The sequence below is a fragment of the Lepisma saccharinum genome, chromosome 5, assembly GCF_977018435.1.
Source record: "Lepisma saccharinum chromosome 5, izLepSacc3.1, whole genome shotgun sequence".
In the NCBI taxonomy this organism is placed as follows: domain Eukaryota; kingdom Metazoa; phylum Arthropoda; class Insecta; order Zygentoma; family Lepismatidae; genus Lepisma; species Lepisma saccharinum.
In genome coordinates, this window is record NC_139233.1 from 16,146,425 (window position 1) to 16,170,888 (window position 24,464).

The 24,464-nt window shown below is 35.3% G+C and overlaps 1 protein-coding gene across 1 annotated transcript in view; it reads right to left on the reverse strand.

Annotated features, from left to right (window-relative positions):
- Positions 1–24,464, reverse strand: part of MED23 (mediator complex subunit 23) — an 88,346-nt gene that overhangs the window by 17,201 nt on the left and 46,681 nt on the right. The window contains exons 10-19 of the mRNA XM_083122208.1: positions 18,081–18,255; positions 17,309–17,478; positions 16,430–16,593; positions 15,116–15,270; positions 14,464–14,644; positions 13,851–13,993; positions 11,051–11,192; positions 10,276–10,375; positions 7,484–7,720; positions 3,603–3,762 (exon numbers count right to left, since the gene is read on the reverse strand). Of these exons, the coding sequence (XP_082978334.1) occupies positions 3,603–3,762; positions 7,484–7,720; positions 10,276–10,375; positions 11,051–11,192; positions 13,851–13,993; positions 14,464–14,644; positions 15,116–15,270; positions 16,430–16,593; positions 17,309–17,478; positions 18,081–18,255 (1,627 nt within the window). The remainder of the gene's footprint in view (positions 1–3,602; positions 3,763–7,483; positions 7,721–10,275; positions 10,376–11,050; positions 11,193–13,850; positions 13,994–14,463; positions 14,645–15,115; positions 15,271–16,429; positions 16,594–17,308; positions 17,479–18,080; positions 18,256–24,464) is intronic.

Genomic DNA, 24,464 nt, shown 5'->3' on the forward strand with positions numbered 1-24,464 from the left:
CTATGCAATTGCAATTCTAAATAATAATTTCGTATATTATGTAAGACTCAAATACAGCACGTATGAAAGTATGCAATATCTACAGACCGAAACGTAAAATGGATACACATGCTGACAGACCTGCCTAAGCAATTACAAATATCATATCACAGAAGTACGTGTCATCATTGTTCACTTACCGAAAAGGATAATCATATTCTGCAAAATAATAAAATGCAGTTATAACATTCAATTGAACATCATTTCAATGTGAAAATAACACTGTCCAACAATGGTTTTGTTAAAAGTAAAATTTCAGCGATTCTTTATGTTTTGCCACCTGCTGATTCCGAAAATGAAGTCAGAAATTGTCAATCACCCACCATTTTTTTGGAACAATAAAAATATAATTCTGCATTATTATTGCAGCATGCAATCCATAATTAGCTGATTGGTAGGCAATATTTAAAATACTTTTATGTCTTTGCTCCAACTACTCATATTAGTAGCAAGTTGTCTGGAGGAAAGAAGCTTTTCCTGAGTGTTCTTCAGTTCCAGTGAGTGTTTCGAAGCAAAGACAGAATCATGTCAAGAAGTTGCGTAAACGACAGGAACATTTTTTGTTATATCTGTGGTGAGTTGACCTTAAAAGCAAATAGGAGAACATTTACTCCTCGTGTAAGAAGAGCTTTGAGTGTTACTTTGACAATAAGATAGACGAAAACAAGAAATGGGCCCCTGATATATGTTGTGCGAACTGTGTAACGCTTTTGAGTATTTGGCTGAAAGGATCTCGTTATATGCCTTTTGGAGTTCCTATGATATGGCGGGAACCTAAGGATCATATAACAGACTGCTATTTTTGGTTGACAAATATATCTGGTATAAATTCGAAATCAAGGCATACAGTGAAATATCCATCACTAGAATCAGCAACTTGACCGGTGCCTCATGGACCTGGAGTTCCCATACCTGCTCCACCAGATGGCATAAGTGTAACGAAAGAAAGTGAAAGTGTTCCTAACAATGTAGCGAATTGCATAATGATCCTGATTTTGTGGGGAGAGTTTCAACAGCTGAACCTCACTTAATAACTCAAGAGGATCTTAACGATTTAGTTCGAGATCTAGAGTTAAGTAAGGGTGAAGCAGAACTGCTTGCATCGCGATTAAAAGGATGGCATTTGTTGGAGAGTGACACTAGAGTTACTTTTTCCGGCAATGCCAAAAATACTTTGTAGATATGTGTGCTGAAGATAAGGACCTTGTTTTCTGTTGTAACATCGATGGTCTATTAGAGTCACTAGTTACTGTCCATAAAAGTGAAGAATGGCGTTTGTTTTTAGGCTCTTCGAAAACAAGTTTGAAAGGAGTGCTACTGCACAATTGAAATAAATATCCAAGCATTCCCGTAGCATATTCCTGGGGCATGAAGGAAAGTTATGAAAACATGAAACTGTTATTAACAAATATCCAGTACTGTAAATACTCTTCGCAGATATGTGGAGACTTAAAAGTTATTGCTATCTTCTTAGGATTGCAACTAGGTTACACCAAATTTTGCTTTTCCTGTGTAAATGGGACAGCAGAGATAGAAAAAATAATTATGTTAAAAAGAACTGGCCGAAGAGAGAGTCACTCATCGCAGGACGAGAATTTTGTTCATCCACCACTTGTAAGTTCAGACAAAATCTTACTGCATCCTCTCCACATAAAGCTTGGTATGATGAAGAATTTTGCAAAAGGAATGGCCCGTGAGGGTGGTGGATTTATGTTCTTCAAAGAGATGTTTCCGTAAATTACTGAGGCGAAACTAAAAGAGGGAATATTTGTTGGCCCTCAAATCACGAAACTAATGAAAGATAATGATTTTGAAAACAACCTAAATGAGCTGGAATTGGCTGCTTGGCAATCTTTCAAGGAAGTTTGCATAAATTTCCTCGGAAACTATAAGTCAGAAAATTACAGAGAACTTATCAGTAATTTGATTCAGAACTATCATGCTCTGGGTTGTAATATGTGTCTGAAAATACACTTTTTAGACTCCCACCTCGTTTCTTCCCGCAAAACATTGGGACAATGATCGACGAACATTGAGAACATTTCCACCAGGAAATTGATGAAATAGAAAGGCGCTACCAGGGAAAATGGACTCCAAATATGTTGGCAGATTATTGCTGGACACTAAAAAGAAATGTTCCTCAGGCAAAGTACAGCCGAAAATCAGGTTCGAAGACATTCTAGATATGCCATTGTAAATAATATTGCATCGTATCACTATAAAGCTATATAAGATTTGTATGTACCTGATATTTTGTATGTACCCTGTTACTCAAATTTCATGGGTGATGGATAAATTCTGTAATTAGATTTGAAATCAGCACATCAAATTCAATTAGAATCACACACAACTTCTCTTTTAACAGACAAAAACTTCAATTTTGTTGGACAGTGTAATCGTAGAAACATCAAATGTCAGTCTAGGTAAGTTCAGCCCATAATCATCTATTTCATTTTCACATATCTTGGTAAGATACACAAAACTGTATTTAACACGGAGATGATGACTATGTTCACTTATTTTTTCAATTTCACTTCATCTTTTACTTCACGATCCATATTTGACGGCCCACTACCATAGACAAATTATGAAAATACGTATACTAATAGGGTTTGAGAGTCCGAGTGTTTTTCACTCGAGCGGAAGAACTATCAATTCTGTATGTTGTCCGTGCGAACTATTTGCCGCTTGAGCGAAAAATGCTCATTGCCGCACTCTAGTAAAAACAGTTCACTTAATTGGAAGAAATGCTGTTCCTGGATGACATATGAGGGGTTCAGAGCACAAGTGGCGTAACTCCACTTCCTAAGTTCCAAATTATAGCTTACAGTTATAGAGGCACCACTATGTTTGTGCTTCAACAGCTGAACATAGTACTAAGATATTTAAATGTGCCTTTTTCTTAAAACTGTCTTAAATGCAGTTACACTACACCCCTTGCACTCTGAGCCCATCATAGGTTTATCCATATGTACTGTTGATGCCTTGTCTATGCATTGTCTTCAGGTTTTTGCATAAACATATCCAGTAAGTTACACATTGATAACAAATATCATTGCAAAGACATTCACAATGTGATAAGTGTATGAGAAAAGTGAGTCATCCTCAGGACAACTATATTACAGGGAATTATATTTTGTGATTATTTAAGAGTTCACATACTATTAAATATCTCAAGGTGTTAAAAAAGTGTATTGAATTAGTCACAATCATAAACATGCCAGGAACACATTAGGGAATCAAGGATACACACACCTTGTGCACAATATATTCCAAAACTTTTGTCCACAAACACGACACAACTATGATGAAAATACATAATGTTCATGTATTTTTTGTACTAGTTTTTGTATCTTTCTTTGGAGTAGTTCAGAAAGAAGAAGAAAAAATTACATTCGTGAATAAAATGTACAAATCCTGGAATTCACGGATTTCAAAGTCTGTAGACAATGATGATTTTTCCCAGCATGTGCCACACAATATAATTTTGATATTAATAGTGCACTGGAACTCATGATAACCTGCACAATTTATATTTCTATGAAAGTATGTGAAAGACTAACCCTTTTGTTATGACATCCAGCAGGTTACTTCCCACAGTTGAAGGAAGAGTGGGCAAAGCCATCAGTTCCACACAAGTCACATACAATGTATGAGCAGCTGGGTTTGGGAACTCGTTGAAACGCCAGTCAGTGGATGGGAAATGAGGCTTTCCTGACATTGCTGAAATCTCTGTTAAGGAATCATCACTGCAGCATTTCAAATTAAATAAAGCAACGTTACTACTAATCAATATTGTTCACTACAAAACCAATTTACTTTTAGTAAAGCTGATCAACCCACTGTACTTGTGGCATGTGTGGACTGCATGGTGAGAAGTGGTGGAAGAGGGGCGGAAAGGAGGGAGGGAATGAGGTAAGAGGCTTCGTTGATCGAGTTCATTCAGTGTGCAGGAGAGAAGCTTACGCTGCACAGGAGTGTTTGCTTGCTCCACACGTGCAAGCAAGTTGCTCAAGTCTGCTTTGCAATGTCCTTGTGTATTCCTACATTTTATGATCAAGTGTTAACCTCCACTTACTGTAAATTATCATTTACATCTTCGTAACACACAGCTTTTAATTTCTTCACACACACACTCACTTTCTAGCCTTCTTAAACCCGAAGGTTCATGGCTGCCACAACACAGGCCTTCCATCTATCCCTATCCTGAGCAAGATCTATATACTCTTTTCCATCTCCACCAATTTCCTTTAGGGAGGTGACAAAATGATTCTGTTTTGCAGATATGTGGACGACTGTTTTGGCATATGGAAGGGAACGAAGAGGCAGCTTGACATTTTTGCCAAAGAAATTCAAGATGAAGAAAGAGGGATATTATTGGAACTTGAAATAGAAGAAGAAGACAAGTTAAGCTATCTAGATATATTGATGAAAAGGAAAAGAGGACAAGAAATTGAAACCGCTTGGCATCAGAAGAAGTGTGCAGCAGGGGTATTCTGCCACAAAAGAAGTGATGTAAGTGAGGTGACAAAAATAAATTTTATAAAGAATATGGAGGACAGGATCAAGAAAATATGCATGAAAGAATGTGAAAAAGAAGGCAAAATAAATAGCCTATGGAAACAGCTGGAAAAGAATGGCTATGAGAAGCAGGATAGACTGGACATAAACAGAAGAAGTAAGAAAACGGGCAGGGGAGAATTGGAAGAGAAAGAAAAAGAGGAGAGAAGGTTTGGAATAAGGAGTATGGGGAAGACCACAGAAAAGATATGCAAAGTGCTTAGGAAAGCAGGAATTAAAACTTACAGGAAGGGAGGAAGAAGCATCTTAGGAATAGCAAGGAATGCTAACAAGAAAAAGGAAAACCGAGAAGAGGAAGAAGAAGGGATTATCTACGAAGTAAAATGTAAAGAATGTCAGTGTGTGTACATAGGAGAAACGGAAAAAAAGGCTGAAAGACAGGTTGAAACAACATAGGGATGATGTACGACTTAAGAGAGAGAGAAATGCAATATTTAAACACACGAGAGAAACAGGACATGACATAGAGTGGGATGAGGCTAAGCAGATAGGAAGGGAGAAGAGAATGCTAGTGAGAAAATGGAAGGAAGCCAAGGAAATAGAGAAGAAAGGCGAAGAAGACACAATGAACTGGAATGGGGGACTGAAGTTAAACAAAGAATGGAAGAAGATGTTGGAAAGAGTGGAAAGGACAAGAGAAAAAGAGGAGAGGAGAAGGAAGAAAAATGAAGGGAAAAAAAAGCGTGAGATTAAAAAGTCCAACCACATTCTATATGGAAGTGTTTAGCCTTTTAGGTGAAAGTAAAGTGAAAGTCATCTGCTAGAAAGTTCCAAACAACTTTCTAAATAGTCTGGAGGGAGTAATGTTTGTGTATATATATTACCCTTCTTGCTGTATCTGGTTACTTTTGTACTTGATACAGAGTCTGAAGAAGACCTTGCTAGAAGGTTGAAACGTTACGTTAGTTTATGTTTTTTAATAAAATAAATTACTGCCTTGGTCAGCATATTTAGTTTTTCAATTTCCTTTAGGTCCATCTCAACATTATTCCTCCATCTTCATCTTGGTCTTCCTATATTTTTCTTTTACTCTCTCTATACAAATGTCATTTTAACATGTTATAGTGAAGAGGCTAATATAATATAGTTATAGGTCCATGCCTCCGACTTCATTAAACGAGGGGAGTAAGGGGTACCCTTTCTGAACACCCAAATATCAACCTCCCTTCCCACAGTACACCCTGGCTGCATTTTGCAGACTACCAAGGCTGAGGCACCTGGATTCATGACTAGGCTAATCCTCCATGCGGCTTGTGTTGTGTGCTATTCATGCGTGTTTATGATTGTCCCTTCATCTATTTCATTTTATCACCATTCATCCTCATCTTCGCAAGTAGCCAAAAGTGGCAGAAACAGGAAGTAAAAAAAAATCATTCATTCATTCATTAAACAAAAATAACAAAGTACCATAAACAATGTTAAATATAGCACTAAATATATCAAAAGGGTGTTCTATATCCTAGGCCAACTACTTTCATTTTGAGATAACTCAGTAGACATTAATCTCTAATAATAGTGTTGTATTTCATAGGGGCACCCGTGCAGCTAAATAGCTAGCACTCTCTTCTTTGGTGCGAGCAGTACCAAGCTGGATACCCGGTGGGAGCTCCCAATTTTTTTTTCATTCCCTCAGTGATGTGAGGACAATTGTGGAGCTACTTGGCAAATAGTAGTAGCAGGCTTCGGTCTCGAAAGCCAGAAAACAGTGGCGATGGGACTATTAGCACTGGCCAAGCGTCACCAAATTAAAGAAAGGCCTTGGCCCTTAAAGGGCTGTTGGAAGTTAGTTTAGTGTTGTATTTTGTACCTTTAGACATTTATGCATACGAAATTATGCAATCACATCATGTTGCCTCACTCTGCTTTACCACATTCACCACCTCTTTTACCTCTCCATTGTCTCACATTAAGATATTAGAATAAGAACTGCTCTCTTCATTTTCAGCAGAAAATCCTAATTTTTTCTTTCACTGCTACAATTATAAAATTATGTATGAATTTGTTCCAGATCATACTGAAACACCTCACAAAACATCTGAGGAAAAATCCCTAGGGAAAAAAATTTACACAATCAAGAAATAAAAACTTGTATTGAAGTGAACTAGTTATATGAAATATCATGTGGCACAGAAAGGGTATATTACAACTTACATGAAAATTTTGACTCAACCACGGATCAGATCAGAGTCTCTGGCATTCAATACCAATGAGCTATAAATAGAGGCACATATTTTTGGTAAATAGAAAAGCAAAATTTCGGTACAAAAACAGTCAATTTCGGGTTCAAAATCAGTAAATAAAATAAAATCTTGCTGTTATAGCGGTGAAAAAGCGATATATAAAATAACATTTTGGTTTTAAAATTGTGAATATAACCCTTAATTTGATTTAAAAACTGCACTTACTACACAAAATAAACAAATCCCTTGTAATAACACATTTATGTCATTACCAGAATATTAATTCTATTCGTGCATGAAGGGGTCCATTCTTGCTTCTCAAATATTTACAGCAGAATTAATCAATTTTCCATGAATTGCATAACTCGCAGGATAATTCTGACATCAGAAAGTGTTGTGGTGGTATATAAACTCTAAATTTCGTGTTTAAGAGTGTATTTCGCATTTTGCAATTCATTTCGCATTATTTCGTGACTATACAGGGTAGGAAAATGCACCTCTCACCTTTCAGAAACATGAAAAATTAACATTACAATGTGTCATTTCACATTTCGTGTTTTCGTCAAAAACGAAATATGCATGCCTCTAGCTATAAAGCTAGTCTGTTACAAAAATCTTGATGCTGTATGCACTCTGTACTCAAACATAGCAAAATAAAATGACACTTGTAATGTAAAGGATACTTTCTACAATTCTTCTTATTAACTTAATGTAGTAATCCAGTTCTGGAACCCAGTTGATGTCATCTGGAGGCTTCTGCATATATGTTTGGTAAGGTTCTGATAAACTCCAACCAGGAGGCCTTATGTCTCGTAAAGAACCTAACACAGCAGATACCAAACGGCGTTTCAGTGCTGGTCGATCTCGAAGCTTCCTCTCATAATAGTGCAATGTATTGTACAAATATGTTACAGGTCGATCTGAAAAAAAGTAATGATACAATGTATTTACTACTCTAGGCAGTGTTGAAGTGTGTATCAGAAAGTATCCAAGATTAGATATTTTTCTTATTTTAAAAATTTAGCACCAGCTCAATCGCAAGATGTGTTGAGAAGGTCCACTGATGATCTTGCTGCCACGGAAGACTCCATGTGAGAATCACCTTCATCACCATCATCATTCACCTTCGTTTCCAGGATTAGACTAAAGAGTTAGAAAAGCAACATAAAATGAGAAAAAGTACAATTCGAAAAGTGCTCTCATCTTACCACTGACTGTGCTGCTTATCCCCTTAAAGTTAATTCACAATGCCAGTATATAACTCAAACACTAAACATAAAAATTAATATTGTTATTGTACGTGCTATATGGATCAGCACATGATGGCTTTATTCCCCCCCCCCCTGCTTTTCCTCATGTCCATAACTGGACCTTACCCTCTTTGCATACCTGCTCTATTCAAATCTCTTGTGTAAAACATTTGAGAAAAAAAAAGTGACTGGTTGTTAAAAACCAATAATGTTTATGATGGGTCATTTTAGCCTATGCAATGGATAGCTAAATGTAACATTAATTTAGTACACATTTTTCTAAAGTAAATACAGCGTGTTTATAAATGAATGGTGTGGTTATAAAAATTAATAATAAATCTATTTATTACCTTACACGGGTAAAACCTACACCATAAGCAGTGGCAACTGTCCAAGTTTTTGATCCATTATTCACAATCCTTCAATATGCGCACCATTGGTCACACGACACACATCAACGCGGTAATCAAATTCATTCCATACTTGCTGTAGATCGTCCACCGTGATGGTTTGCAGTGCATTAGTTATCCATTCACAAACTTCCTCCAGGGACACGGGCATTGGCAGTACATAAACTTTGTCTTTAACAAACCCCCAAAGAAAGAAATCGCATGGTATTAAATCCGGCGAACGGGGTGGCCAGGGTAGAAGGTTGGTGTCTTCTTTTGCAGCACGTCCAATCCAGCGATGGTGAAGAACACGATGAAGAACCTCTCTCACATTCCTGTGAAAATGGGGCGGAGCACCGTCAAGTTGCAACATGTAATCATCGTAATTGGTGTTAAGCTGGGGTAACAACCAGGTTTCCAACATGTCTAGAAATGATTCAGCGGTGACTGTTGCTTCTTCGAAGAAAAATGGGCCGTGCACTTGCTCCCGGGAAACCGCACAGAAAACGTTCACTTTTGGAGAGTCACGCTGATGCTCTATCTGGGTATGTGGTTTCTCGCTTCCCCAGATATGGACATTGTGTTTGTTCACCTTGCCACTTACATGGAAAGTGGCCTCATCACTGAAGATGAGTCTTTCTACAAAACCATCTTCTTCTTCCACTTTCAACTGCATCTCTTCACAGAATTCACGCCTTTTAACGTTGTCTGTTGGTTTAAGGACCTGCACTATTCGCAGTTTGTACGGTTTAAAACATAGTCGCTTACGCAACACCTTCCACACCGTATTCTTTGGCAAGTCCGATTCCCTGCTTGCTTTATTAAGTGACTTCCGAGGACTTCGCTGAAACGCCTGATGCACTCTTTCAACATTTTCATCGGACACACGAGGTCGACCAGAACTCTTCCTTTTACACAAACATCCAGTTTCCACGAACAGTCGGTACCACCGATTTATGTTATTCTTGTGTGGTGGGTCTTTCCCAAACCGTGCACGAAACTCACATTGCACTGTTACCACAGATCTGGACACCTCAAAACGGAGCACACAGAAAGCCTTTTCCTGTTGCGACGCCATCTCGGAACTAACGCTCGCTGCGAAAACTGACTGACTCGGAATTGACGATGCGGCCCCGCAGCAAGCATGACAAGCAAACAGCAGGTAGCGCATCAAAAACTTAGACAGTTGCCACTGCTTACGGTGCAGGTTTTACCCGTGTAAGGTAATAAATAGATTTATTATTAATTTTTATAACTGCACCATTCATTTATAAACATGCTGTACATTCAGTTTATTATGTCCGACAACAATAACTTCCAAGTTAAATTTGTAAAATACGCAACAAAGATAGATATACTTACTCTACATACAATTTGTATAGAAGGTAAAAAATACACAGAAATTATCTTTTTCCATGAGTAAGGAACAAGTAGGAGATAATTGTGATCAATCAAGTTGTTAAGCAACACATGAAATGTACTTTCGGATCCACATACCCGATTATTTTCATTTGATTAATTTCATTGGCCATTGTTACAATCCACATTAGAACTTCAAATCACAAATTGCAATGTGGATGCTGACAGTGGTTACTGAAGTTAGTTAAATGAAAATACAGTATACTGTTACACAGACACGAAAGTAAATTTTGAGTGTATATTAATATCATACCACATCTAAAGTCCCGTAACATGAACCAAGTTATTCATATTCAATACAATACCGGAAATAAAAAACTTAGTCCAAAATTGGAATCTGCGAGACACCATTCACTGTAGGCAGTTACTGAGTGCCCAAACAACATACTAAGGTATTAGAAAGAGTTCCCTACTTACCATGAAACTTATACAGGCACCCAAGATGCTCAAGAAGTGTTTCCAAGGACTTTGTTACTGGAGGGATTTCCAAATACCGATGGATCACAATGTCAAAAACCTCAATGAAAAGAAATGATAAAATATAACATATTTCTTACCTCATATCATAATTCATAAAATTGTTTTGACTAGCGTACAAAATTTAATAGTGGTTTCTATTCCTTTTTCTGTGTGTGTTCAAATCCCCCCTTTTACAAAGCATGTTTCACTCTTCAGTTTCACTATTCCTTCCCTGCATCTGACTGTCCAGTTGGCAAATCTAAGGTTCAAAGTTCACCTGCTCAGTGAATCTAACCAATCAGCTCCGTACCTGTTAATGCATGTATTACATTTTCCATGTATAACAAATTTAAGTAACTGTTTTGTTACATGTATAGTTATGTACGAATAGAACCTGTACCAGCAGAAATTTACTTCGTGGAAATGTTCAGGTCTTGACATGTTTTGAAGCATAATTGACAGAAAAGCAAAGTACAGCATGAAACGGAAACACTAAAAATTATGCCAACGTTGACTGTATTTGTAACTTGTCATCACACCAAATACTTCGAAATAAAGCAATTAATTAACACTGCAATTTAAAACTATTGTATTATATTTGTGATAATTTAATGCTGACTATTCTATCAATTCAATTTAATACAATATTAAAACTAGAATACTCAGATCAAGGAAATGGCTCTTTGATTTATTTTAAATCACTCTGCAAAATAATAAAAATTGATATACTTACAGGTAAAAATCTAAGACACACATTCCCGAAGTAGACAGGCAAAGAATGGTAAGATGATGACGGCCCACCGCTTTGGTCAAGAATTCCTTCTGGGGCAAATTTCTCAGGATATTTACGATGGAATGCCAAGTGTTTCTCATGCCTAGGCAGACAAAAAGGATTGATAAAACATATTTACTTGTTATCAGTGGAACAAAAAGTGACAAGAAGTAAGGAACTGTAACTTGGGCTAAATTGACACTGATACAGATCATTTTCAGAAAGTATTTGCTTGAATTTGTAACTTTCCAGAGTGAAAGTATCTAACAAGATCCACAAAATGTCATGAGGCAAGGGGCACTGTTTCAATATTAAATGTCAGGATAGAACAATCAGGCACGTTTTTGAAGGCTGCTGTGCAAAAATGTGTAAGTCACTTTACGAAACGTAATTTTAATTTACGTTGTTATTTTCCATTGCTAATACATTCCAATGTAAAATGTCTACTGCTGTATTTGGAATTCTTTGTTAAATAAAAAAAGAAAAAAAAAAAAGAAATGAAATTTCTACAAATAATGTACCGAGTGACAAGTGGATCTGGCTTTGAATAGGAAGTTACATATTTAGATATTTACATATCAACACTAGAGGATCGGTAAAAATATTGATAATTTAAAACCATTAAACTTATCCATGGATATGCAAAGTATGTTTCAGTGATTGCATAACTGCATCAGTGAGAATTGGTATAAGTATCAGTATCAGAATATTCTTCATTCAAAATGGAGTCAGCTCAGACTTAATTATAATTATTTTAAATTAGGTATGCAACTAACTAGTTGATTTGTAGCAATTATCAGCAAGTAATAGTATGATTCTGATTATATCATTGGTACAATATGTCTACAAAATAATTAACTTGTACGGATATTTAATTTTTACCAATACAATATTAATATAGGAGTGATTGACTGATCGAATTTGATTGCAGCCATCACGTTATATGAGGTCCAGCCCCTTAAAATAACTAATATCAGGGTAGCCACTCTAGGACCATGATAAAATTCAAGTATAATTCCCGGTTTTCAAGGAGAACTTTCCAAAAATTCAAGTAGATGCTTTCTCCATTTCAAACCTTACTTATTACCACCTCTCAACATCCACACACAAATATCTTAATAATATAAAGGGTCTATGTGATTCCAACATCCAAAAGTTATAATTCAAATAAACGGTATACGTAATATAATTAAAATATTTAATTTAAGGTGCTGAGTTTATATTTACAATCAGAGACGCAACCATGAATTTTTGTTGTTCGGAGGGTGCAAGTGCCAGGATAAACTTACTAATAATAATATTATTATAACATTATTATTATTATTATTGATTTGTTTTATTTTACTTCGCTTCTTGTGCTACGTTTGGCTAATTTGCAAAGATGGGGATGAGTGATATGATGAAATTGATGAATGGACAGTCACAAACATCCATGCCCGCCGGGACCAAATTGTTGTTAATATTATTATTATTATTATTAGTAGCAGTAGTAGTAATTTATCAAATACGTTATTATACTCGTAAATTATGCAAAAAGGGGGTAGAAGTTGTTGCTAAAGCATTTGTGTTCTAACAAACGATTTCAATTATTTTTTCAACACATGGCACAGTAGTTCGGATCCTACATTAACTGTAGGTCCAGTCCCGATTAGCCTTTCTGCCCATAAAGTGGACTTTAAACCACAAATCAATCAATCAATTTTACAACTTTCTTCATTTAGATAGTTCGGTGCCCAGGGCCGACTCCCACCGCCCCTAGCTATGGTTATAAACTTGATAAGACTAAGAAAATTTTACGAAAATAATTTTTATTTGCATGAAAAGTGAATAGGATTTGGATTAGGAATTGTAATTTTTCACGTCTACGAAGAAAAATACAAGTAGAATTCACTCATAATTCCCGGAGCCAATAATTCACGCTTAATTCCCAGAATTCAAGGAATTCCCGGTCAGTAGCAACCCTGAATATATATCTAATGAAACATAACTGTAATGTCGGAGCAATAAAATATTCTTACATTGATTAAAAGTGGAGGCGGTAAAGAGGCACTCAGCACACTTAAGGACAAAACACAGGAAACACCCCTCCACACACAGTTCTACAGAAGATTATACTGGCCGTAGTTCCAGATGCCAGAACCTCGTTAGTCTGCAAAATGCAGTCCAGGGTGTACTACGTGGCAGTGAGGTTGGCAATTGGGTGTAATACATGGAAGGGTCACACCTCATTTGAATATAGGAATATAGGAGATGACATAATATGGAAGACATCTTACATAAAAAAAGTGAGCTGATATCATTTTCCCATCAAATATAATAATTATGTTCATTGAACTTGTGTGTTACAAGCTTTATTACTATTTCTAAATATCTGAAGAATGCATTAACACAGATTTCTTTTCTACATTCTTTATGGCAAATTTCTGGTTATAATTTACTATATTCTCTTTTCATACTATATTTTTACGTATTATTATGATAATAATAATATTTTAATTAAATAATATATCTCTTTTCTTCTTTCTTTCTTGTAGCTAAGGCTGGTTGTAAGACTGCACCATCAGCTTGAAAGATATGACGTTTCTACTATAGTCTAGAGAGTATTAAAGCCTTGTGTAGTATGTACTAAGCCCCAATTATGACGCATGGTACAAAAATGGAAAATGAGGTGAAAAAAAAGGTGAGGAAAGGATGAACTATTAGGACTGTCCAGCATTAGTGACTACACAGCAACAAAACTGACGAAACTGCTTTTCCTTACCAATTTGACTGCTTCCAATGTTCTGGAGAATTTTCCTTTACAAATTCCTGTACCCTGCTGCGGAACTCTGCAGCTTTCAAAAGAAGCAACTGGATGATAAAGAAACACACTTGTGCCTCGCTGCCTTCCTGTGTTCGCAGAGCCTACAAAACATTCCACCATTAGAATCAAAATAACACATATAATCATACAACTTAGATGACATAAATAGAGTGAATCCTAATTTTACATTCCTGGATTATATTATGTCGCAAAGCATGATGATCAGTGAATATAACTTACTTTAAAAGGGAAGATGGGACTAAGAAAAAATAATAATATTAATAACCCGAAAAACAAACCTGATATTAGAATTACTTCTTTTATGAGCCTGTAAAAATTACTTCTTTCCTAGTGTTATAATTTGGCAATACAATATACACCCAACAATTGCATGTCCTAATCATTCCTTACTTGCATTTAAGTCCACATCTTTGAGTCATCATTCTTTTCTGCTTATTATAGTTTCAGTTTTATATATTTTTATTCTATGCTCAATTTAATTTTATATATTTAAAACTATTAACAAAAATATCAATATGATCAGTACAATAAATGTTATACTTATACTTACCAAGCACAGCACAAGTCTATCAATTGTTACAATATTGTATTTCCAGATCATATCATTTATGGCATCAACACATTTGTTCACATGTTGTCCTCCTCCGGAATTCGCAAATTCAAATACGAGGTAGTCACAAAACTTTCTTAAATGTGCGGAAAGAGCTCTTGCGCCAATTCGCTCCAATATCCTACAATGACAATATTTACTCAGTCATAAACTAGGAGTGTATAGCAAAAAAATATGTACAAAATTTGATGTGTGAGATAGAGCAACGTGAAATTTTAACCAATATGGATAAAAAAAGTTACCAATGTTGACAGGCGAGTTTCTACTGGCCTGATATATTACATGACAAATTTTAGATAATGAACATACATTATCAATTTAAATCCTTCATTAATGCATGTAGAAAAAGTCACTGTGCTGAGTTTTATTTTAGAAAAAGAAACTGCACATTTAGACACTTATTTTACAAACCTAGTAATCAATCATAACTTTACAATCATAAAAACACAATATCTGAAATGGCAAATTCACATTCAATTACAAGCTATTTATAAGAAAATTGACATTAATTTTAACCAATAAACCAACTTAAACAACAACAAAAATTCTAATGATCTTCACACATGCACACTTTCTTACTGTTAAAACTTACTTATATGCTATGGGCCCAATTCGATCAGTCTCCAAGATCATCTTCCACAATAAACACAAGAAGAGAGGTGGGGTTCCTTGCACTGAGAAGTGGGCAATTATGTCATTTTCATTGTTCATAGATGACCAGTTTCTGTACTCTTCTTCCACAGCTTTCTGAAATATAAATATAACAATAATGCTCAATTTTACTGATAAGAAAAATCAAACTGATACATACAGCAGGTTATTTATGTACAATCAAAAATATATAATGTACAATAATAATATTCTTATTAACAGTGTGATGCATTTATATTTTTTTTAACAAATGTAAAAAAAAGAGTTAACTATTCGTTGTTGAAATCACAATAATAATATAATACCAGTCAACATTTCAGTATAGTTAACACACTCAACAATTTTTCAGGCCTCTCAGATGGCATTGCTGTAAAGTCGTTGCCTTGTAATCAAGGGATCTCAGGTTCAACACCCGGTGGAGGCACATAGTGGTTTGGATCCCACTTTAAACTGTAGGTCCAGTCCCGATTAACCTATCTGTGCAAAAAGTGGACTTACTCAAACTCAACTATTTTTCAGGAATTGCAAATAAAAAAATAGAGAAACTACTCATTGTTGTTATCACAGTAATAATGTAATACCACTCAATATTTCAGTATTATTACCAACACTCAAATCGCAGGTATTGTCCCTGAGTAGCGAAGTGTTTAAAGGTCATTTTTGGCAAAATAAAATACTTTAATATGTTTTAGAAATTATTACTCTTCTAATTAGTAAATACAAATGCCTTTTATATGCATGAAAAGCTTAGTACATCATGACTGATCTGATCATTGACTTGGCCATACAACCTAACAGGAGATGAAGGAAGCAAGAGTAGACACGGTGGCTGTTTTCAATGTAAAGGTCCTTTTTGGGAGGGAAGGGGGTTATTTTACACCTCTTGCAACTGGATATAGAGTACTACACTAAATGAAAATTTAATCTAAATTCCTGGTAATGTGTAGGGACAAATTTAATTCATTAAAACATGACTTTTTCGAAATTTCTTCTTCTACTACTTCCAATTGCTAAAGCAAACATACCCTTCATGAGCATGATCTTTTAGCTAAATCTGTACTGAAAAAATGAGGTATGATTCACAATTGTAAAATCGTTAATTTCTAAGAAATTAAATTTTGTTTGCAGTTGTTCTTATTTTCAAAACTATACACTTAAAATAACCCCGATTTTGAGGTGAACGCTGCTGAAATAATTCCATCTTCTAAAGGCTACCATCTGACCACTATCCATAGATTAAGAAAATACAACTTACCTTAAGTTGCTGTTTATTTACATTGGTCACTGAATTTTGCTGGAAGAACTCTTTCAAAACTGGGGGAAAACAGAGGAGTGTGTGATTTGCCCAGCTGTGAGGTGTATTTTGCACAATTGTATTTAACAAATCCTTGCACCATGTTCCAGATGAGGTCTCAGAACCTGCAATCAGAAATAAAATATTGAGTGAACACAGTTCAAAACATATTTTTAACACTGTCACAGGAAAGGTTGAAAATATTTTCATGGATTTCTCTTTTTTTTTCAGCCACTAAATGCCAGCTGGGAAAATATGTCCAAGGATTCATACAATTACTGTGAAATTACTCCGGATATGGTAATCCTTTTGCCATCATTCATTTACAATTTAAATACATATGAAGGTATGACATATTTGAATTGCAATGCAATTTAAACATTGTCTTTCTCGAAGACCTGCTATAAAAGTAATGTTGATTTGAATTTTAAAGTGCAGGCTGTTCAAATGTGCAGATATGTACACAAAAATATTGTAGCAGGAGCACTATTTGCTGTATAGAGTTGAAGTTTGTTTTATTTTTGCAGTAGTGGTCAGGACATTCAAAGAAGTTAAGTCTTGGCCTCGCATCTCCGAATCCTCAGAGACTCTCAAAATAAACTAATATAAATAGAATTTTTTTTAGATAGTGCTACTTGTGAGGTCCGGTTGAAAAACATTCAATAGTTAATTGTGAAAAATGAATCAATGAAGTTCTAACAAATCAGTGTTGGCAATTTCTCCCAAATCTCAGTTCTAGCAATGAGGCTATGTAAGGTAAATACTTGAATATATGTGAGTTTTTGGGGTGGAAACAAACAAAAAACAGGAAAAATCAATCCATCATATTTATTTACTTACCTGTTCCAGTCACATGCATAGCCCTGGCTAACGTAAGAACAAGAGCACGATTCAATTCCTCAGATTCGGCTGACACCAAAGTCTTTGGCTCACTCAGGAATCGAGAAAGTTGTGGCTGGACTTCTGCACTTCCCAGTCCCGTTATCAGTCTTAAGGCTGTGCTTTCCACACTGCATGAAATAAGAGGAAAACCACATTAATAACTGCACATCTTATTTCCAACATAACATAAAATATATGTCAAGCATGTGAGACATGATTTTATGGTCGTTTTAGGTTTGAGGTTCATGCTTGGCAATGTGAGAAAGTGAGTTTTTATGCACACAAAGGGCAGTTTTAACCAATACCTTTTTTAACCATGATCTTTTACTATCACCTTATTCCTTGTTCTTTTGTGTAAATTGACGTAGGCATGAAGTAATTCAGATTGCCAAGAAGTGCACCTGAGAAAGAGACCAGTTACATCTCGAAACGTGAGTAATCATTTTTATAGTATTTTTTTTAAGTACTTATATTGAATTGCTTAAATACAATGGAAACTTCTGAAAAACAGACAGCTATACATAATTTACATTTCTTTAACAATTTAATTAACAAACATGGGACTATGAATCTCCGCCACAACAGAAACACAGTTCCACTTTTGAAAATAGAAAAAGGGACCTAGTTATTACCTAGTTATACCGGGTGGTACACAATACTGCATGTTTACAAATAGTCTGCAATACTCAAAATCAATCTAGCAGCTACAACAAACTAATCTGTAACTTACCAAAGGTGCAGTTGCGTTTGGTTTGTCTGAGGAACTGCAGCCAAACTGTGCAAATGGGACAAAAGCTGAACCCTGTAGTGAGGCTGAATATGGTGCATTCGATAGCTGAACATTTCAAGCAACGTGTACAAAATACCCCATGCATGGGATTTGAATACATTTGGCAAGAGTTGACCTGAAACATAAAATAAATTTCAATTTCAAAAATCAACTCCGTGTATCAATTTCACTATTAAATATTGTAAACAGTACATTCTTCCTTATTACAAGTGGTGAAGATTCACAAACTTATTCATATCAGCAGACCAAATGGAGTTGTGATGAGAAACCAGTACTATGATTTACATATTTTATTAAATCTGATTGTGAAGATGATCTGAGACAACACAATACGCTTGCCATTGTCAATGTTTCAAAGTTGTACATGCATACCAAATAAAAAAATAAAAAGTATTTACAATACGAAACTTGATCAAATCAATTCTCATTTTGTCCATCATTGCCAACACATACAGTGGAACCCCGATTTTACTTTTTCCCATATTATATCATACATTCAATGTCCATGGTCCCAATAGAGCAAAATGCCATAAAATTTTTCCAGATTTTACATTTTCCTGCATTTCAAGTTTTTTAACCTTCTTCTGAGAAACGTAAAACTGAGGTTCACCTGTATTTGGTTTTAAACATAACATTTTAACTGTTGCAAATAGTCTTCATCATGTGAGATAACAAGGATGATGAGTCTGATGTTAAGATGTCAGAAACATTAATAAAAATGAATTAGCACAAGATGTAAGCATACAGTAACATTTGAAAAATTGTTATACTAGTGTGACATCATTATGGCCTACTTTAATAGTATTTACACAATTAGTATTAACAGAGCTGTACACACACTGACAGCTACACCACAACTGATCCAGTTGGACAAAGAAGTATAGGAGAGCAGGAATAAACAAGTCACTGCAAGAAACGGATAACTCACACGTGAGCTTTAATTGTCTCTCACTCATGATACCAAAGAGATACCACCTTGAAATTTTTACTGAACCTTCAGTAGATTTGTGCCAATATGTGTAAAAATTTTGAAAATTTTTGAAAATTTCGTTTTTTTGGAAATCTTAAAATAAAATTTTGAAACAACTTTCAAAATGTATTTTTCGCAAAAAACCAACCATGTTGTTTATCAAATGAAAGCCCTCTTCCTAAGCTTTAAAATGAGACCATGCCTAGTCCTGTAGTTGAAACAGGTCTCTTGCAAAGTGTATTTAAAGTTTCAGCGGTGAGCGGTTTTTGGGCAATTTTGTCAATTTTCAAATTCCAACTAACTAACTAACTAACTAACTAACTAACTCCCTAGCCTTCTTAAACCCGAAGGTTCATGGCTGCAGCAACACAGGCCTTCCATCTTTCCCTATCTTGAGCAAGTTCTATATACTCTTTTCCATCACTACCGATTTCCTTTAGGTCCATCTCAACGTTGTCCCTCCATCTTCGTCTTGGCCTTCCTACAGGTCTCTTACCATCAGGTTTCCCAACAAGGATCCTGTAAACTCCTCTTTCCTCTCCCATTCGTGGCACATGGCCTGCCCACCTAAGTCTTCTTGATTTAATCATTCTAATAATATCTGGACATGAATACAAATTATGTAGTTCTAAATTATGTAACCTTCTCCACTCACCTGTCTCCTCATCCCTTTTAGGTCCAAAGATTTTCCTAAGGATCTTATTTTCAAATACTCTCAATTTATGTTCCTCTTTCAATGTAAGGGACCAAGTTTCACATCCATATAATACTACAGGCAAAATTACTGTTTTGTATATTTTAACTTTTAGTTTCTTAGATATTAAACGAGAAGACAAAAGTTTATGAAGAGAGAAGTAACATGCATTTCCTGAATTAAGCCTACTTTTTATTTCCTCTTTAATATAATTTTCATTTGTTAATATTACTCCTAAGTATTTGAATTTGGAAACTGGTTCAAACGAGTTGTTATCAATAATTAGATTTTGATTATTACCTAACACTTGGTTTCGGCCTGTAAGCATATATTTAGTTTTCTCTTTGTTAACTTCCAAACCTATCTCTTTAGCAGTTTTGAAAAATATTTTAGCATTATTCTTAATTGTATTTATATCATCCCCTAATAAGTCTACATCATCTGCATATGCTAACAACTGAGTCACACCATTTAATTTTAGTCCTTCTTTAGTTTCTTTTACCTTCCTTACAGCATATTCTAAGGCAAAATTAAAGAGCAATGGAGATAATGCATCTCCTTGTTTTAACCCATCATGAATTGTAAATTTGTCAGACATATTAATACCCACACGAATTTTACTTTCTGTTTCACTGGTGCATATTTTTATCATATTAACAAGCTTCTTAGGTATTCCAAACTCTACTAATATATTATATAATTTATCTCTTTTGACCGAATCATATGCTTTTTTGAAATCAATGAATAGCTGTCTGTCTGATGTGAAAAATTTGATCTGTAGTTGATCTGTTACGTTTAAATCCACATTGATAATCACCTATAATTTCATTAGCATATGGGGTTAGTCTTGTTAAAAGAATGTTAGACAATATTTTGTGTGTTGTTGAGAGTAGAGAAATTCCACGGTAATTATTGCAGTTCATTTTATCACCTTTTTTAAACACAGGAACAATTATGGATTCTTTCCACTGTTGAGGGATTTCTTCTTTATTCCATATTAAACAAATTAATTTATGAATTTGACATATTAATGAATTTCCACCATATTTAATTAACTCAGCTGGTATTAAATCAATGCCAGGTGCTTTGTTATTCTTTAGCCTTTTAATAGCATCTTTAACTTCAGTCAAGTTACGTTCTGGAACTAAAGGTTCTGCTGTGTGGACTTCATTTACTTATGATTTATCTCCTACATGGACATTTAAAAGGTCATTAAAGTAGTTCTTCCATCTATTTAGAATATCGCTTGGGTCAGCTAGAAAATCACCGTCTTTATCTTTTATCAAGTTTACTTTAGGTTGCCACCCCTTTCTAAACTCATTTACACCTTTATATAAATCTCTGATATTTTTATTTTTGCTGTTTGTTTCAATTTCGTTAATTTTACTTTTCAAGTAATCTCTTTTTTTAACTTCTAAACGTGCGATTAACTTCTCGCTTTATTCTATTATAATTGTTTAGATTTGTATCATCAGAGTTATTTAACCACCTAAGTCTAGCCTGATTTCTTATTTCTATTACATTATGACATTCATTATCAAACCATGGCTTACTTTTTCTCGGTTTATGGTATCCTATACTTTCTTTAGCTGCTGATTCTATTGCATTACGTATGTGCTCCCAATTCTTATTTACGTCTGTTTCATTTATATTTTCATCATCATTTAAATCCTGCAAAACATCAAATCTATTTGACAGTTTAATTTGGTAATCTTTCTTAATTCTTTCATCAATAAACTTTCCTGTATCAAATTTTAGAACTTTTAGATTTTGTTGCTTATGATTTATCACTGAGAGTCTTTCTCTTAATTTAGCAATTACTAAATAATGGTCACTGGCACAGTCAGCACCTCTATGTGTACGAACGTCAATTATACTAGTATGTCTTCTCTTATCAATGAGAATATGATCTATCTGATTATGAGTTTTACCATCTGGAGAAGACCAGGTATATTTATGGATATCTTTATGTTTAAAAGTGGTACTTTTCACAATTAAATTCTTTGAGGTTGCAAAAGTAATCAATCTTATACCGTTATCATTACTTAATTCATGAAGACTTTCTTTACCAATCGTGGGTTTAAATGTCTCTTCTTTGCCAATCTTTGCATTACAGTCACCTAACAGAATTTTCATATCATACTGAGAAAATTTATCAAAGACCTGTTCTAACTCTGTATAAAAATCATCTTTAGTATTATCATCTTTATCTTCCGTTGGTGCATGTATGTTTATTAAAATAATTTTACACCACCTACCCTGTAAAACTGCATATGATATCCTATCATTAATAAATTCTACTGTTTTAAGAGCCGAGATAATTCTATTATTTATGAAAAAGCCTGTTCCAAAATTATGATTTTCAGTACCACCATAGAAAAAAGTATAATTTTTAGTTTTACAATTCCCTTCTCCTGGCCACCTAACTTCCTGGACAGCTACTACATCTAATTTATACTTAACTATCTCATTAACTGTACACTGAAATGCCCCAGGCCGGTAAAGGCTCAGAACATTCCAGGTACCTAATTTAATATCCTTATTCCTAACGTAGATCTTATCCTTAGTCCAGGGACCTCCCAAAGTAGTCCCCACCCGGAGATCCGAACGGGAGACTATTTTACCTCCGGAATATTTTACCTTGGGAACATCCATGGATTTATATTGCTGTTTCTTGACAATTTTTTTTTACAGTGCAGAGTTGTCAGCTCTACGCCTAACCCCCAATATGAATGGAGGAACTACTACACAAGACAAACACAAACATATTAGACAGCACAATTACTACACAAGACGAACACAAACACATTAGATAGTACAACTAGTACACAAGACACACATAAACACATCACAACTATAACACAATATAAACACAAACACACCACAACTACTACACAATATAAACATAAACAAACTACACACCACAACTACTACACAAGACAACCACAAACAAATTAGACAGCACAACTACTACACAAGACAAACTAAACATACTAGACAGCACAACTACAACACAATACACATATATACACATCACCGATACTACACAAGACAAACAGAAATACATTAGACAGCATAACTACTACATAAGATAAACACAAACACACTAGACAGCACAACTACTACACAAGACAATCCCAACCACACTAGACAGCATACCTACTACACTACTACCTGAATAACGAAACATTACTTATGGAAGATTTCTTTAAAATAAGATATATTAGAAGGTGGGGGGCAATGTAATGTAATGGTAATCGCTAGAGGCATGCAAATTTCGTTTTTGACGAAAACACGAAATATGAAATAACATCAATTTAATTTAATTTAATTATTTTAATTAATATATTTATATTATTATTATTGGGACCCCTTGATTGCCTGGTGGGGGTAATGGTCCTACCACACCAACCCCTCCACGGTCACGCCATTCGAATGTTAAAAACGTACCTCAAAAATGGGGCTTGTTGAAACAGAACTGAATCTAAACGCGAACGTCGGGCTATCAGAAAAATGCACAGGTATTGCAGACAGCTGCTGACAACGTTGTATTCTCGCAGCCTTTATCACGATCCTGAGAAAATGTCTAACATTTCGAGGCACTTTGAGATGTTAAATCATTCTACCAGATCATACTGTTTATATTAGATATTACAAGGGTCACTATTTATATTTTGAGCCTAACAATGAAAAAACAGGAATTTGGCATTGAAAACTGCTTTATTGTTTTTCGAAGTATTCTCCTTCATGGTCAATACACTTTTGCATTTGTTCGAACCATTTGTCAAAGCAGTTTTTCCAATCTTCTTGAGACACCTCCATAATATGGTTTTTGAACGCATCAATGGCGTCTTCCGCCGACGAAAATCGTTGTCCACGCAATTTATTCTTGACATTCGGGAACAAGAAGAAGTCATTGGATGTCAAATCAGGACTGTAGGGCGGATGACCCATCAATTCGATTTTTTGACTGTTCATAAAGTCAGTTGTTAGACGAGATGTGTGACAGCTGGCATTGTCTTGATGAAGAATGATCCGACGGCGTTTGTTTGTTTTCCGTATTTGACTGAAGACCTTTGGCAAACAAATTGTTGTGCAGTGGCGTAGCGTTATAGTACGCCCGTCCGCCCGGCGTTCCCAGATTTAAAATTTCAAAAATGCTTAAATGCTGTGATTATAAAGTAAAACGTGACTAATTTCATATATGTTTGACCTTCATGGCATTATAATGGCTATTTTTCGCGATCCGCTTGCAACGCTCCACTTTCAACACTCGTTCTAGCATCTCTTTTCAATGCCTTTCCCGGCCGGATGCCGAGCAGGTTCGGCGTACAGGACTCCTATATTCCGTGCTGCCTTTATGGAGGGATAGCTTCCATTTCTACAGCACGCGCGTAAATAGGCACTCTTACGCCGGCGTACGAGAGATCTACCGTGATTGGTTCATGTGACCCTTACTGCCTTCTGAAGCAGACGACAGCGGCAGAATTCCTACCCGGTTCTTCGCTCTTCGCGCTCATGCAACTCGTGCTGTGTGATGCTACAATACGCAATATTGACTGACGTAACTTTACCAATCTCAAATATACTGCTTCTTAATGGCCACTGCATTGTATAATTTATCGCACGAACAGCGATGTGTATTAGAAACTACAAGATC